General features: G+C 42.8%; 2 protein-coding genes across 5 annotated transcripts; both read left to right on the top strand.

Moving 5' to 3' along the window:
* The first annotated feature begins 1,136 nt into the window (after nt 1-1,136).
* LOC115009220 (ankyrin repeat and SOCS box protein 15-like) lies at nt 1,137-5,572 on the top strand. 4 transcript variants are annotated; one of them, XM_029433086.1, is made up of 7 exons: nt 1,137-1,272; nt 1,674-1,832; nt 1,931-2,176; nt 2,771-2,942; nt 3,124-3,667; nt 4,677-4,830; nt 4,925-5,569. In XM_029433086.1, exons 2-7 carry the CDS (start codon nt 1,751-1,753, stop codon nt 5,053-5,055), a joined length of 1,329 nt encoding a protein of 442 aa, XP_029288946.1. In that variant the 5' UTR covers nt 1,137-1,272; nt 1,674-1,750; the 3' UTR covers nt 5,056-5,569. The 4 variants fall into 4 exon arrangements, with proteins under 4 accessions (XP_029288946.1, XP_029288944.1, XP_029288947.1 ...); XM_029433084.1 differs by having other exon boundaries at nt 1,141-1,268; nt 4,925-5,571; XM_029433085.1 differs by lacking the exon at nt 1,674-1,832 and having other exon boundaries at nt 1,143-1,272; nt 1,833-2,176; nt 4,925-5,572.
* A 3,964-nt stretch (nt 5,573-9,536) lies between these two features.
* On the top strand, nt 9,537-13,627 carry LOC115009219 (leiomodin-2-like). Its single transcript, XM_029433081.1, has 3 exons — nt 9,537-10,007; nt 10,907-12,121; nt 13,445-13,627. The coding sequence occupies exons 1-3, from the start codon at nt 9,693-9,695 to the stop codon at nt 13,463-13,465; spliced, it is 1,551 nt and encodes a 516-aa protein (XP_029288941.1). The 5' UTR covers nt 9,537-9,692; the 3' UTR covers nt 13,466-13,627.
* The last annotated feature ends 3,397 nt before the right edge of the window (nt 13,628-17,024 follow it).

Genomic DNA, 17,024 nt, shown 5'->3' with positions numbered 1-17,024 from the left:
AGTTCAGCCGTGATAGAACACTGTGCGGCTGTTTCGTCCTTTGACTCCAACACCACCCACATTTATCAGGGTGAGAATGATTCAACTAGCTTTTAGTATCAGGTGACAAGGTGTATTTTGCAAGTTGTCCGTCGACAGAATGATGTAAAAAGTGATGAGCGTGTTTACTCACTGGGTGTGTGTGGATCACCAATCTGATGAGCTCTGAAGATAGAGCTGAGAGCACGAGAGAGAGCATGTTGATCACCAGTGTACTCACTGAGGCTCAGAGCTGTGACACTTATAAACAGCAGAACATATACATACATACATACATACATACATACATACATACATACATACATACATATATATTTCAGAACAACACTTTTTGGAATCAAATTCATGCAGAATGTTTGCAAAGACAAAAACTTCTCTTGATTGAATACAATGTGAAGTTGGTTTAGTTTGAGGTTTATTCAAGCGGGTGTGTGTGTGTGTGTGTGTGTGTGTGTGTGTGTGTGTGTGTGTGTGTGTGTGTGTACCTGTACGCTGTCAGAAGGATGGATGCAGCTGATGACCTGGAAGAAGAAGAACTTGTACACTATGATGTTCAGATGAGCATCCAGGAGTCGTGTGAGAGAGAGCGTCTAACGTCATCAGGGAGGGTACATGAAAGCAACTTCAACCGTCATCTGCATTAAGTTACATTGTTCTATATATTTACAGTCGTCTCCCCCGTTGGTGCATTTAGGAGTGAAGCTCTGAAGCTCGTTGGGGGCCATAAAACAAGGTAAAGAGTCTCATCCTGGCGTTAATACAACATCAGTAAAGTGTTAGTGGATCAGACGGGCTGTGAGTGACCCAACAGGCCAATAAATGTGGAAAAATACATCTCAACTCGCAACGCGTGGCGGCACCATCTACACAGCAAATGAGGGAATATCTTTTGAATCAGAAACAAGTTTATAGCCAATTATGTTTACTCATACAAGGAATTTGTAATATGTAATTATTTCATGGCGCCTGCTTCAGCCTTCACATTGTTCTGTAATCTTGCTGACGAACAGAACAAACATTCCCTCACAACGACTACTCTGGTGTGAGACAGAGATAACAATAATCTACTATGTGCTGATCCTTCCATGTCTCTGCAGGTGACATGTTGGCTCTGCAGAAGCTCTGTGATTTCCCAGCAGCCTTCAGTCAGATGGACGAGCGCGGCTGGTATCCTCTGCACAGGGCCGCGGTCCAACCTCTGGTGCTGGTCCTAGAGACGGTGCTGTACGGTGGGTAAGAGGTCCACACTTTTATTCATATGACAGTAGAGAACAGACTGATGGGGATGCATGTTTACAATGGACCTTTCAAAGTTGTTTCTGCACATGACTGTAGTAACATCAGGATAAGTGAGTGATGGGAGGGAACTATACTTCATTATTTAATTTGATTGATTACATTCAATTCATATTTTAAAACAGATTAATCGCCTTGCGGTTGTTTCCCTCCGCCAATCAGTCGATTACGTTGTACATCTATGTATCGGTAGTCACCAGGACGTCGAATTGTTCAGTGTAGTCAGCAGGTGCGTCGTCTCTCTTAGTGTTCAGCTTCTCCATCAGGATTTAAACCGTCAGTCAGTACGAGTCCTTTCAAACTGTGAAATAATGTTGACGTTGGGTCGTGTGCTTCAGCGTCTTTCGGTCTGACTCTGGAGGAAAAGACTTCGGAAGGCGACACCTTCCTGACTTTAGCAGTAAAATCTGGTTTGATGGAAAACGTGAAGAAGCTGTTGGACCACAGAGCTTCTCCTCACACGACCAACAGCACCAACGAATCCCCTCTGCTTCTAGGTCAGCACACTTCCTCTCCAACAAATCTCTTACATCCCATCCTTCCACCTTTTGGGGAAGTTTTGTCCAACTTGACCATCAGTTGCTCCTCCCTGCAGCAGTCAGAGCCGGATCTTATCAGATGGTTTCCAGTCTAATAGCTGCAGGAGCTCGGGTGGAGCAGGTGTGTCTGAAGAAGTGGACGGCCATGCACGAGGCCTCCAGGGCCGGCTGTGCTCGTGTCATGGAGCTCCTGTTGCAGAGCGGAGGGCAGGTCTCAGAGACGGACCAGTATGGAGTGACTCCTCTGGGCATCGCTGCGGAGTACAGCCACTCTGAAGTCCTGCAGCTCCTCATCAAACACGGTGAACCGATAATACCACACTGAGTTACTTTGAGTGACCCGGCAGGTTGTTTTATAAAACCATCTTTGTGTGTAAAAGCGTCTCTGAACCGGACCGGCAGGTGCAGCCTGGTCTGCTAAAATGTTGCGATACAATGAAACTGCATCGTCAATCACGTCTCAGGGGATAGAAAGACGTTGCGTTTGTTTTTGAAGTATCACACGTATCACATGTCCAAGTGAGAAAGAGTTTGGTCAAACAAACACAGGACTTTTACCCCATTTGTGTCCTGTGTCACTCGATGACTCATTTTAACTTGACAATTTCATTTACATACGTAGCTTAAGTTACGTAATTTATTTGAACCCAAACCACGATCTTTTACTAAACCTAACAAAGTTTTGTTTCAATTCCCAACGTTGAAAAAACAAAACTGTGACTGTAATCCAAAGAAATCAGTTTATCTCGAAACGTAATTGAGAAGTTTCGATGTATGGGAACGTAATGTTTAGGAGACGAGGTTAGCAGGTGACATTTTAGCCGATATTTTTCCCTTGCAAGTTATGTTGCTCCTGCTCCAAAATGAATTTGTGTCCGTCTTTACTTTTTAAAAAGGTGCTGATGTAAACGCCCAGGCGCCAAATGGCGACAGCGTCCTGTACGACGCTGCAGGTTCGGGGGACGCAGACTGTATCAACATCCTGCTGCAGCACGGAGCAAATCCCAACGTCCACAACCTGAACTCCCAGCTGCCCATCCACCACGCCGCATACGAAGGACACTACCTGTGAGAGGGTCATTGAACTGTTGACACTGTGATGAGCATGAAAGTTTGCTTTGTGTTGGTCTGAGCCAAGGAAGCCTCTGATTGGTCAAACAAAGACGCTGTTGCACCTGTCCAGCTTTCATGCAGCTTAGTTTCTGATGCTTTAGTTCTTTTACAATGATTTACTCTTTTTCTCCATCAGAGCTTTGAAGATTTTGATCCCGATCACCACTCGACGAGCCCTGCGGCTGTCCGGCCACAGCCCCGTCCACTCGGCCGCTGACGGAGGCCGCACTCACTGCCTGGAGCTGCTGCTGCAGAAAGGCTTCGACATCAACGCGCAGTTAGCCCCTCACATCTCTGACAATTATGGAGACATGAGGAGAAGCCCGCTGTACTTCACCGTCTCCAACGGGGACGAGACTCATACTGAGATTCTGCTGAAGTCCGGAGCCCAACCCGACCTGGACCCGCTGCGCTGCCTCCTGGTGGCGGTCCGGTCGGGCCGCTACGAGATCGTGAAGCTGCTGCTGGCGGCCAACGCGGACGTGAACTGTTACTTCACGGTGGTGAGCGACACAGTGTTTCCCACGGCGCTGCAGTACTGCCTGAAGGACGAGGCGATGACGAGGCTGCTGCTCAACAACGGCTACGACGCCGAGAAGTGCTTTTGTTGTAACCACGACGACGACTGGGACGAACTGAGCGAGTCTGGTTACTCACAAGATCAGCAGGAACAAGTTGCTGTGAGTCTTTACAGTAAATTATGTTTCAAAGTAACATTTTCTATCATTGTTCTCTTGTTCTTCTCTTTACTGGAGACAGTTCGGCCATCTTGGATCCAACGTTTCTGCTCTCCACATATGAAACAATGAATAATTTAAAAATATTGCACCGTGTTTTCTAATGGAGTAACGCAAAGCTAATGTGTTTTTTTTGGCCACAGTTGATTAAATTTACCAGACTTTCTGCTCATTGATATGATTGGACGTGGTCCTATGATCAGAGCGTCCTTGACAACGGTCTGTTATACAGAAATAACAGACCGTAGAATGTTGACATTGACCAATCAGCATCGAGTATTCGTCTAAGCCGTGTAATAAACTTTATTATTGACCATGAATCTATTAAAACTAAGTTCACACACTTATACGGTGAAAATACCTTTTGTCATAAAAAATAATAACTTGTGCTGAAACAATTAGTGGATCGACAATTTTCAAATATTACTATTAGATATCACCAAGAATATTTTTTTGTATTACAAGTTTTCTGAAATGTTATGTTTATGCACAAAGGAGGCATTATGTAACGCTAACTTTTGGTGAATTCAGGAGAAATCTACAGACGCCGATAGAAAGAGTTAGTAAAATAAACACCTAAATGCGTATTTTACATGTTTTCTTTCCACTTAGCAAAATAGCCCGAAACCCCCGCAGTGTCTCGTCTAAATGTTTGATTGCTACCAAACTTCATTCCTAACTTGATCTCACAATGAACTTTCACATCAATGAATGTGCGTGAAATCTCATTCTTGTCCTTGGAAACAGCAGTTAGACTAAATATTCTTAACTGAAGGTCCTCTTGCTTTCTTTTTCTAGAGATCTCAACTGCTGTCTTCATCAGCAAAAGATTATTTAGTATATTGTCTTGTCTGATATCTACAAAATGGAGCAAAACCATGCGTCTCCACCAGAGTATTTTTGGGCTTCATGCTCGTATCTGAGTCAAATGAACATTGTTTTTGTCGAACAGTTTTGTGAATTCGTCAGCGTCTCCTGGCTGGAGCACCTGGTGGGCCGGGTCGTGTCGATCCTCCTCGAATACGTCGGACAGGTTTCTCTCTGCGGAAAACTGACGAAGATCCTGAACAAACAGAAAGAGTGGCCTCACATCCACAGGACCACATGTGAGTTAACAATGAAAGACGTACCTGCTCCTTCTGCCTTATTGGTAGGACGGATGTTATTTTGGTCTTAACGGCTGTTCTCTGTGACCTCCAGGTAACCCTCGCTCTCTGTCTCACCTGAGCAGAGTGCTGATCAGGAAACACCTGAGCTGCAGCGGTCTGATGTCTCTCCAGCTGCCAAACAGGCTGAAGGACTACCTGCTGTTCAAAGACAACGAGCTTTAATCCACAAATTGGTGGCGTTTGCCTTTAATGTGAAACATCTATAGGAAGCATATAAAGATTTTATTAAGATAAACACGCAGGAAGTGTTGCGTTTGTATCTACAGGAAATTGAAACAGGACTAGAGTCTTACTAAAATGTACAAACGTGAAATTAGAAATAAAGGCCTGTCTCTAATACAAGCCAGTTTTAAATAAAGGTCTGGAGGTTAGTAAAGGTCCAATGTCCATGTGGTGAAAGTGGAAATATTTAAGTCAGAAGTTCAACCTGCAATGATCATTCTGCATTCTTTCTAATGGCCAGCAGGGGGTGATTCCACTGGTTTCAATAAGAGGTCCAATTGTATAGAAGTCTACGAGAGAATTAAACTTCTCACTGGATTTTTTCCGTCAGTAAACATATTCCTAATGAGTTCATGGTCTCAATCGCTAGTTTAAATACTTCTTCAATACAGCGTGATGCTCATTTTGTAAATGATGGTGTTATTTAGAGTAAAATAGACGATAAACAAGGTATGTTTTAGGGTGTAGCTACCTTGTGATTGACAACGTTAATGTTAACTATTATTCAGTGTTTGGTTGAACTTAGTTCAACCCTGTCGTCTCACTTCTGGTTCCAAAAAAAAACAAGATGGCTACGGCCAAAATGCCAAACTTGAGGCTTCAAAACGGTAGTCCACAAACCAATGGATGACGTCAGGGTGACTACGTCCACTTCTTATCTACAGTCTGGTCTGGACCAAAGTGGATGACATAATGTATTGACTCTTCAGAGAGGAGTTGGGTTTTCCTCCCACCTAGTGGCCATTAGAGGAACTGCAACTCAACACACTTTCAGCCGTAGTGTTTTCCAATTGTGCTCGACATCATCACACACTGACAGTGAACACAACAAGGAGGTGTGAGCTGCTGACTCTAGCTGACGGTCTAAATTTAAACCCCCTGACCTGCAGAAATAACAACAACAACGTGGCTTCACATTCTAGCGGGTCAGACGAGAACCTGATAACAGACAGAGGTCGCAGTGTTTTGAACCAGACTGTTGACACCAGCTGGAAGTCGTGTCAGATGTGAGCAGGCTGTAAAGCAGCAGGTGTGTTAATGTGCTAAGCACGCTAAGCAAAGCACAAACAGATGAAAATGAGGTAATAAAACAAGGAGTATATGACTTTTTACAGGATATTTAGGTGACATAACATCCATCCAGCAGCCACACTGAAGGACCTTCTGTTCTGTCAACAGCTGATGTCTTTCTGTCTGTTTGGATTGAACTGAACTAAAGTTAAAGGTTATAGTGATACAAATCTTTATGTAGAAAGGTGCAGTGCAGAATAAAATAATTGCTTTTCCTGAAATACGATATGATTGTGAATTAAATGTTGGCAGGTCCAAAATTAATGTTTTATTTACCTGTGTAACACGTGTGGTTGCCACCAGTGCTTTTGCTAACAAAGCTTGTGAGCCAATAGTTTAACGACGTTGGTATCTCGTCGTGGGATCTCTGTGCCGTCAGCGATCAAGACTATTTACTATTAAGCCAGTTAGTGTGAAAAGAACAGAAAAAATGGCTCATTTTGAAAGTATGCGCCGGGATTCACAGGGCCAAAAAGAGGATCCAGGGAGAATGTTGGATCCAGCTGAAGGAGTTTCAAGAGGCTGCCACTTTTCTTCTTCACCGTTAAGCTAACGCTGAGATTTGCTAGTTAGCTAACTGGGAATCTACAGGTTGGGCAAACACGGTGTTTTGACATGAACGCAATGGAAGGAGAAGTGCGCCATCTAGTGGCTGAATGTTATCAATGTTATCAGTAGCAAATTTAAAGCAGCATTCATTTCATTTGTTGGCCACTCGGGGGCAGCAGGATGAGCTGAAAATCCAACATCAGCCTTATTATGACCATGTAAAGTAGTCGTGGAGCCATTCATTATGAAACTGCTGTGTGTGTGTGTGTGTGTGTGTGTGTGTGTGTGTGTGTGTGTGTGTGTGTGTGTGTGTGTGTGTGTGTGTGTGTCAGAGGAAAATAAATACAAATAGTGTCACAAGTGTAATCATAGAGAAGTATAATAAACCAGAAGGGCACTTGGAGAGTGCAGAGCTCCGCCAAGGCTGTTTCCATCAGTGTTTGGTACCCGCTCTGAAGTGTAACAGGTTCTTCCTTCGCTCATGCTACTCTTACACCAAGTTTAATGAAAGTCGGGCGAGTGGATTCTCTGTAATCCTGTTGACCGTACCGAAAACATAGCATCCTTTGCGGAGGTAATAAATACATGATTAAAGTATAAAGATAAATAATAACTTAGCCCTGACTGTGATGGATTATCTATCTGGAAGGAAGGAACTTCATCTAAAAACTGAGGGATGATTTGGAAAATATCCAGTTTCTACAGGGCAGAAACCTCCAACGTGCTCCTTTGTTTTGTAACTGAACATGTTTCCATTCTCCGTCTGGGCTGCACAGCTGGATGACTAACGCTAATCAGCCATAATCCAGGTCAAAGGTCACATTTACAGCAGATTTAGGATGAGAGTGCTGTTGTGTCACTCAGTCTTTTCACTTCAGATATGTAACACGAGACGACTTCCAAGCAGCTTGTTAAACATGCTCAGTGATGGATGCATGTTGTTGCTGAGCTCTTAAGGTTGTCTTGGAAACAAAACAACAAACCGTCATCCCTCCAAAAAAAACGTAAAACTGAAGGTCAGTCCTACACATCCACACTAAGGTTACGCAAGTACAAGGGTAGACACAATAATGACAACACCTATGTCACATGGTAGGAAACATGTTTGTGTAGTTCTGTTTTTCTATTAGACTGCAGTTGTTTTAATGGTGTCCAACTCTTGTATTCACACTGGGATCATTTTCCTAAACACAGCAATTGCAAAAAATTGAACTACTGACAAAACCTGGAAGAGAGAGCGCAGACCTCCGCCAAGGCCGTGAATAAAGTGAATAAATATGCGTGAATCTGCTCCGTGATTTGGATCCGCTCCAAAACTTAATGTCTTTGGCCCATAATACACCCTTCTAAGTTTCATGAAAGTTGGGCCAGTAGTTTGCCGTAAAACAGACAAACAAACCGAACTGAACACATAACCTTTCTTGGCAAAGATAAAAAAGGATGCAAGTTGTACGAACCCAGAACCCTTCTCATCTACCCAAATCAGCCCAAGGTTGCACCCCAACATCTAATCAAAGCAGGCAGCTATAAGAGAGCCGGAGCCAACTCGCAATGGGTCCACCCAAACACATCCAAGTCTTCCAACACAGCCACAATCGAACTGACACAGCTGCTAATATGTTTCAGTTCTTTACCGAGTTCATCTCTGACCCTCCAAACGCTGTAACTCTACGGTCTTCAACAATCTAAATATATAATAACATTTAAGATCCTTCAAACTACAGCTGTGACGTTTCAATTCATGACCTTTGGTCGTCTTTTCTGGTCTGGAGTGTTTGGTCCTTTCTCTTTCTGTTTAATTTGGTATGTTCTTTCTCTTTTGGAAACCACCTTCAGAAAACTTAGAGTGACGATGTGCATCTTTTAACACTTCACCTCAGACTGGATTCCTGTGCTGCTTCTGGACATTGTTCTATTATGACTAGATTATATATCTATCTAAAATCTAATTGTGTTGTTGAGTTCATTCTTGATCTTGGAAACAACGGTTGACATATCAATCTCACCCCAGGGTCCATTTAGTAGCTGTTGGAGCTTTCAATCATATCACATAGTCTTCATCAGATGGAGTTTGTTCAGTTGTCATAGAAGTGCAGATGTTAAAATGTTCTATTTTGTCGGAGCACTTTAAGTAATTCTCGTTCACGTTGGCTTTAAAGTTGAGTTTCAAAGTTTATTCTTGATGAACAGCTACTAAACTGATTTTGAGGTGAGATCTTTCTTTCTCATGATTCGCTTTTTATCTGAGTTGCACAAACACAAAATCTGTTATCGCTGTAGTGAACCTTTGTTTGATGATATCATCGCTGATTGTGGAAATGAAAACTTATCACTGCTTTGTTTTGTTTTGAAAGCTGAAGATTTTTACTTTGAAAGAGTCTGAAAACTCAGTGTATCCTGATTTGACGTTGTTGTGTAAACAGTTCACCATCAGCTGTACTGTACATAATCCCACCATCCTCTGGGAGAACAAGTGTTTTCCTGACAACACCACAACCACGCCGTGTTTCTGTGGCCCGACACGTTGCGCAACGACGCAGAGCTTTATCTCTGATGTCCCCCCAGCGTTTTGTTCCCTTCTTTTCTTTCGAGGCACGAGTCGCTCGACACAGGCCACTCAAAGGCCTCACATTCCTACGGTAAGCCTATCTCATTGCCCCCCCCTCCCCCTCCCCGCCAACACCCTAAAAAAAGACAGGACCATCAGCGACTTGGCGGCCCTCCCCTTTCTCCCTGTCAGGCTCCTCTGGCAGCTGGAACCAGTAGAGGAACGAGGATTCGCCACCAGTCGTCCACAGCATCTCTTATCTGAAGGAACCTCATGGAGCACAAGTCAATGAGCAGATTCAAGCAGGAAAACAACTTAGGGAAGATTTAAAGTACACGAGGAGATAAAAGTACAAGAAGAAGAGTTAGAGGTTTAAGTGTTTGGAGAGTTCTAAGACGAGCGCAGGACCATGAGTACCTTTGGGTACCGCAGGGAGCTGAAGAAGTACGAGGAGGTGGATGAAGACGAGCTGCTGGCCACTCTGTCCTCCGAGGAGCTCCAGGAGCTGGAGAGGGAGCTGGCCGACCTCGACGACAACGTCCCCATCGGCCTGAGGCAGAAAGACCAGACAGCCAAAACTCCAACGGGAAGCTTCGACAGGGATTCTCTGCTGAAGTACTGGGAGGACGAGAACAAGAAGCTGCTGGAGGACAAGAGGATGGAGGACGAGAGGATGGAGGACGAGAAGATGGAGGACAAGAAGATGGAGGACAACACCGGACAGGTGAGAGGGGAATTCACTTGATCCAGTTTTGTTTATTATCTTGAAGCCGACAGGAAGGAGAGTTTAAAAAGTGGTTGCTGCTGCACTTGCATCGCAACACGATGATCTGTAAGTTTGACAGAAAATAACTTAAGTGAAAGTGATGGATTATCTTTTTGTAGCAAGTTTCAAGTCTCTGCAGGTTGATTTTAACAGAAATGAACTGACAGAAATGATGGCATGGAAGGAAGACAATAAATCTGAAAACTTTATTATTATTTTTATAATTATCTAGATTCCCAGATAATATTAGAATATTAACGCACATGTGTGCAGTATTTTAAGTAATGAACCGATTTGAGTGACATTTGTCTGACTCTGACAAAATAAGACTCATCTAGATCAACACCATGACAGCACTTATGAAAAAAAGAAAAGAAAACAGATTCAGTTTCAGTTTGGGATTAAAGGAGCACTCCAACTATTTTTCACATGAAGATCAGTTTACTTGTCATGTTAAGTCCTGTTCATCCTGTGAAAACAGTTGTGTAGTGTCCTCTGTGGCTCTGCAGGAGGAACTCTCAGCTTTAAGACTACAGAGTATTATGCAGGTGTGGAGTTTGAAAGGTGCTATCCAATTGCATTGTGGGAAATGTAGGATTTTATGTTTTTGGTCCCATACTATGGAGTAAACGTAAGAATATCTTAGGCTCTATATCTAATGCTGTAGAAAGCATCACATGTATCCAGTTTATTTAAACGTGTCTGTGGAACACAGTCTAAAAATATAGACTGTCAGAGAAATGCAAATGCCAGCTTTAATGACTGTCTGCCAGCACTGGAGAGGGTGCTTAATTAAAAGTCAGAGGCTGGAGAATGTCAGGGTTCGACCTAATTTTCTGTCCTGTTATTGTGTGCAGGAGGGACGCCCAGATAAGAGCAGGGGGGAGCGAGTGACAGTGACCACCAGCGACCCCGGCAAGAGTCTGAACATTTCACCAAAGGGAAAGAAAGTGCAGAGTGTGTTTAGCAAAAATGATCTGAAGGAAGATCAGGCAGAGAAGAAAGACGAGTGTAAAAAGGAGGCTCCGATCAGGAGTAAATGTCCTCAGAAGAACGTTTTGTCAAAAGGCTCAAAGAGTGAATCGAAGAGGACTGAAACCACAGACCAAAACCTGAACACAACCTCCGATAGGGCGAGCGGAAACCCGATCGTCATTGATGAAACTCTGGAGCAGATCTTGTGTGACGACCCCACCGTGAGCGAAGTCAACCTCAACAACCTCGAAGACATTTCCCAGGAAACCTTGCTTCGTTTCCCTGAGGCCCTGTGCACAAACACTCATGTTCACGTTTTCAGTCTCGCCAACACCCACGCCGACGACCGGGTTGCCTTCGCCATCTCCAAGATGCTCCGTGAGAACCGCTTCATCAGAAACTTGAACATCGAGTCCAACTTCGTGTCTGGTCAGGGCATCCTGGCTCTGGTGGCGGCGCTGCAGCACAACAGGACGCTGGTAGAGCTTCGCTTCCACAACCAGAGGCACATTTGCGGGGGGAAGGTGGAGATGGAGATGGTCCAGCTGCTGAGGGAAAACACCACTTTGCTCAAGCTCGGTTACCAGTTCGACCTCCCGGGCCCGAGGATGACTGCGACCAGCATCCTGACGCGCAACCAGGACCAACAGCGACAGACGAGGCTCCAACAGAAGAAGGAACAGAGTCCTCCAGACATGTCGGGACAAGGTTCTGGTTCATCTGCGGAAAACAGACCTCCAAAGAAGCCATCACAATCATCTAAGACTGTTGGAAACCAGAACAGAAACCCTCCTCCTCCTCCTCCTTCTTTAGCCCTACCCACGAGAAAGATCTCTGAAATGGTCAAACAGCACGAAGGCTCGAACAGCTCGAAGACTCAGTCAAACCAAAGGAAGCCAAAGTCAAAGAAGCTCAAGAACGGCGCCAATGAAAAGGAGAGTGCAGATATTTTCAAAGACCTGAAGAATTCCTTGAAGCCGTCACTGCAGAAAAGACAAGACGAACCTTCACGCATGGCGCCACCGCCACCGCAGGGGTCGAGCCGCGATGACCTGATGGCGGCGATTCGTGGAAGCAGCATCGAGTCCTTAAAAAGGGTAAGACTCCCTGTGAGTCCGTCACCAACTCTTTATGTTTGGAGGAATTTTGTTTTGCTTGAGTGATAGCATCACAGACATCATTTAGCCTCTAAAAGCCATTAGACTCCGTCAGTGTGAACGCCTGCTGTCACCAGACGACAGCCTCTGTCATTCCTCCAGTCTCTGTCAGGTTATTAATAGTTTGACTTCTTCACCGCTGTTTGATAAGACCGCTGGCTGCTGGGAGGACAGCAGATGAGTGTTCAGATTTCAACTTCGTTTAAAGTGCTTTGAAGTATAGTGAGGGACAAATTGAGCTGGGAAATGTGGTTAAAATAAGTATATATTACAAAGATGATGAGTTTCAGAGAGCTCAGACCTCCTCACGGCCGTTTCTATAAGAGTAAATACTGTGTGTATCCGGCCCGTGACTCAGATCCACTCCAAAATGTAATGTGTTCTTCACCGGCCCATGCAGCACCCTTCCACCAAGTTTCATGAAGATCGGGCTCGTAGTTTTTACAAAACCAACCACAGTTGGTATTTTTTTACTCTTTAAAGCTTCAAAAGTGGAGACAGAAAGTCCCAAGTTGATATTTTGAAGGACAGACAACAGACAAAAGACAACAGACAACAGACAACAGACAAAAGACAACAGACAACAGACAACAGACAAAAGACAACAGACAACAGACAACAGACAAAAGACAACAGACAAAAGACAACAGACAAAAGACAAAAGACAACAGACAACAGACAACAGACAAAAGACAACAGACAAAAGACAACAGACAAAAGACAAAAGACAAGACAACAGACAAAAGACAACAGACAACAGACAAAATATAAAAGACAAAAGACAACAGACAACAGACAAAAGACAACAGACAAAATATAAAAGACAAAAGACAACAGACAAAATATAAAAGACAAAGGACAACAGACAAAATATAAAAGACAACAGACAACAGACAACAGACAAAATATAAAAGACAAAGGACAACAGACAAAAGACAAAATATAAAAGACAAAAGACAACAGACAAAATATAAAAGACAAAAGACAACAGACAAAATATAAAAGACAAAGGACAACAGACAAAATATAAAAGACAACAGACAACAGACAACAGACAAAATATAAAAGACAAAGGACAACAGACAAAAGACAAAATATAAAAGACAAAAGACAACAGACAAAATATAAAAGACAAAGGACAACAGACAAAAGACAACAGACAACATACAGGTCTCCTCAGGCCTGAAACATGCTGTCTGAACGTGAGTTTATTATATATATATTATTGCGTGCTGTAACTCATCGTGTGTGTTTGTGTTTCAGGTGGATGCGTCAGAGGCCTGAACTCATCACTCCTGAACTCTTCTCACTTTGTATTGAAGTATTTCATTTTTATTTCACACTAAAGTGTCACTTTTTAAACAGCATCGTATTTCACTTGTCACACGGCGTCGCAGCTGCATTTCTGTATATTTCAGACTTTATTGTTATTTTGTTACCGTGTGAGACCGACTGAATGTGTGGAGAAATAAAGTTTATGTTCTGTCAAAACTAAGCTCATGGTTTTTTAGCACTTCTTGACAAAGGGAGTTTATACAAGTCTACTATTGTTTTTAGATTTCTTTGGACTCAGAGAATCAGAATAAAGTTCTTAAAGATGTTTTACAGGTGAATGTACTTTAATCTAAATGTTCTTTGGTTCGACTACAAAGGACTAATGTGGCCTTCAGGTCCTCCTAGGACATTTGTATGTTGAAACCACAAGCAGAATGGTGCTTTTACAAACCACTGGCTACTTTACATCCTACAACTTACAAAGTTCACAAAGATTGGTAATTATTTTAAGTTGTTTGTGGCTTTCCAGAGGTTTGTATCCAAAGGGATGGTCATACTGTGAACAGTGAATACCTGAGATGCAAGATGTTGGATTTTTGCCGATATATTCTGATTACCGATGACGATACAGATATGCACATATCTTTCCACCTAATTTCAGAGAACATCAAGCCCGTCCTGCAGTGGAATTAACATGTTCTCATGCTTACTGTTATCTTTATGGCAGATGCACACATAACATACGAATCCTTTTCAAAATGTACATTCACTGGGCAAAATGAGAAAACTACTTTAACTCAGGTTACATGTAAAACATGCAATACTTCATGTGTTATGCAACATGAAAAATGCATCCTACTTCAACAGGCTTGGATGCCGCCGGAGACAATACTAAAAGAATAGGCACACAAGTTGCAAAGAAATGAATGTTTGTGGTGCTAAATAATGCGGTTTGTCTCCTCGTCACACTCTTCTTGTGACACACGACTCTTAAAGGCTTCATTACGGTTCGTTAAACAACTTCACATGTCGGTGACCTGAGAGGAGGATCCAGTCTGTGTGTTCGCTAATAAAGAGCGCTCACAGGGATTAAACTGCAGCACACACACACACACACACACACACACACACACGATTATTTGGTTCATATTGAATTCTCTTGTTTTCCAAAGCGAAGTGTTATAAAATCTAAAGTCCTTCACAGTTCGACTCCTCGCAGAACTGAAGCTTGAAGATGAAACAGTTCAGTTATGTGGAAGTAAAACAGACAACAGAGCGCCTGGCGTTCATTCCTCTTTACAAACCGTAAAGAATACAGAAGAGACTCTCAGGAGGCAGAGATGGAGTCTGACCACAGAAGTGCTGGAGCTCAAGAAGAAGCGGAGGATGTGTAAAACTCTGGAGTCTGGTCGTGGTTAGGTCGTGGTGTACGAGCACTTCCTGGACTCAAGATGAGTTAGTTTGAAGTGCAACACTTTAAAAGCCTCGATTGTAATTTCAGCATCAAGTCTTCGTCAGGGAGAGAAAGGTCGATGTGTGTCTGAAGAATCCTCTGAAGTCAATAGTAACTTCAACATGAGCGAGGAAGAGGACACATGTTAAAGCACAGGACGTAACGGGACGAAGAGACTCGAGTCAGCTTTAAAGATTTGAGACTCGACTTGAAACATGACGTCTGTTTATTTTATGTTTTCACTTTAAACATTAAATATAAAAAGGGACTATCTCTTGATTAAATGTAATTAAATAAATAAGCTTTAGTTATTTGTCTGTCAGTATTTTCTCAGCTCAACATAAAACCAGTGTTGGGAAAGTTATTGAAATATGTAATAAGTAAACACTTATATTACTAGAAACCTGTTAACAATGTAATAAGTCAATATTTTACTTCAAAGTAAAGTTACTTATGACATTTCATTACTTTTAGATTTGTTTTCCTATTTTAATATTTTAAACTATTTTAAAAAGTCCTGAAAACATTAAAAGTGTTGAGTTTACTGTTAACTTTCTTTAAAATAACTTAAATTAAGATTGCAACAGAACTAATGTTTTATTTCACACATAGATAGTGTGCAAACACGTGACAAAACTGTGTAACGTGTGCGTGCGACGCCATGTTGGATGATATACAAATCAACAATGGCGTCTAAAGCGAACAACAACAACAATACAACTCCGACTTCTTCAAAGTATGTTGACTCTCTGGATCCTCTGCAAAGGCAAGATTCAGAGGGAAAGTCCAAATGTGCGGCCGTGACCCGTACACGCTAAAGCCGTCAGATTATATTGAGGATTTAGATTCATTACCGCCGATTGAATATCCGGATATTGTGAACTACCTTGTGCTACAAACGTCGTGGGCAACCAACGCACACATGAAGGCATACAAGATCTTAGATGCTTATAATGTCTTTGTTTCTGGCTGGGTTGGTAGTCTTCTTACCAAACCAGTGAAAGATGACAGGGTGCTCGTCCATGCCCGTGTAAATCACTCTCAAAGAGCTCGAGATACACCGCTCAAGCCGTGGTTTGTGAGTGAGAAGAGCGGCGATGTTATCCTCGCACACTGTGATTGTATGGCTGGATTAAGCGAAGCATGTTCTCACATTGGTGCTTTGCTTTTCACAAGTGAAGTAGTCTCAAGAATAAGCCAAACAAAACATGCACAGAAGAAAAGAGCAAATGGCATCACATGTAAAGAAAGTGCCTTATTTACCAGTCAGCGATGTGGAGAAGTAAGTCTTACAGTGTTCGGGTATATCATAAGCACAAATGTGTAACGTAAACATTGAAGACATAGCTTTAGCATGAGCTCTTACCAGATATAAAGTGGACGCCACACACACGGGTGAACTGAGCTTCTTCTTCTGTTAAATCCTCACGAGTTATGTTGCTAAACCAGCGTACGGCGTTCGGTAGACAGCAACTCATCCCTCTGTTGTGGATCGTGGTTTGTGATGATTGTAGGAAATCTAAAGAACCGTTTCTCTGGGTCACGAGTAGCGTTATGACTACAAGTATACACTGCGCACACGTCTGGCATTTTCTTTCAATCTTAGACGTTTAAATACAAAGAAAATTACGAAGCGTTGCAGCAACTCACACGTGTACGGGCGCCGTCTTGGTTGTATATATCATCCAACATGGCTGACTTCCGGGTTGGGACGTAAGCGTGACGTCACATGCACACGATCTATAAGCTTTTTACTGCGAGTAATAAATAAATGTAAATCACCAACATTTAGATTAAAGTAATTTAATTACAATCTTTTTCTCTGTGACTAACTGATTACATTTATTTTGTAATTTAATGACACAACTAGTTTCTCCCAACACTGCGTACGACTGTATATAAAGTATCACACAGTGCAGGATCAGTGAAGTGTGATCTGACATCAGCTGCAGAGCTTCAGCCTCATGAATCACTTTCTAATCCAGTCTGCTTACTGAGGCTCTGAAGTCCATTATCAGCTGTTCAGAGTAAATGTGGACTCTCCTCGGGGGGAGGACGTGACTGTGGGACACCCTCAGTGCAGCCGCCACGTAGATGTTTCTCAAGTTTAACTGA

The sequence above is a fragment of the Cottoperca gobio genome, chromosome 6 (assembly GCF_900634415.1).
Source record: "Cottoperca gobio chromosome 6, fCotGob3.1, whole genome shotgun sequence".
Classification (NCBI taxonomy): Eukaryota; Metazoa; Chordata; class Actinopteri; order Perciformes; family Bovichtidae; genus Cottoperca; species Cottoperca gobio.
This window is presented reverse-complemented; position numbering and strand designations above follow the sequence as displayed.

What these genes read in the sequence shown, in the direction of transcription:
- LOC115009220 (XM_029433084.1), top strand. Translation starts at nt 1,142, where the DNA reads ATGTTGGCTCTGCAGAAGCTCTGTGATTTCCCAGCAGCCTTCAGTCAG. An exon ending in CCTAGAGACGGTGCTGTACG is followed by an intron (nt 1,269 to 1,673) that starts GTGGGTAAGAGG and finishes CGTGTGCTTCAG; the next exon opens with CGTCTTTCGGTCTGACTCTG. An exon ending in GCATACGAAGGACACTACCT is followed by an intron (nt 2,943 to 3,123) that starts GTGAGAGGGTCA and finishes TTTCTCCATCAG; the next exon opens with AGCTTTGAAGATTTTGATCC.
- LOC115009219 (XM_029433081.1), top strand. Translation starts at nt 9,693, where the DNA reads ATGAGTACCTTTGGGTACCGCAGGGAGCTGAAGAAGTACGAGGAGGTG. An exon ending in TGGAGGACAACACCGGACAG is followed by an intron (nt 10,008 to 10,906) that starts GTGAGAGGGGAA and finishes TATTGTGTGCAG; the next exon opens with GAGGGACGCCCAGATAAGAG. An exon ending in GCATCGAGTCCTTAAAAAGG is followed by an intron (nt 12,122 to 13,444) that starts GTAAGACTCCCT and finishes TTTGTGTTTCAG; the next exon opens with GTGGATGCGTCAGAGGCCTG.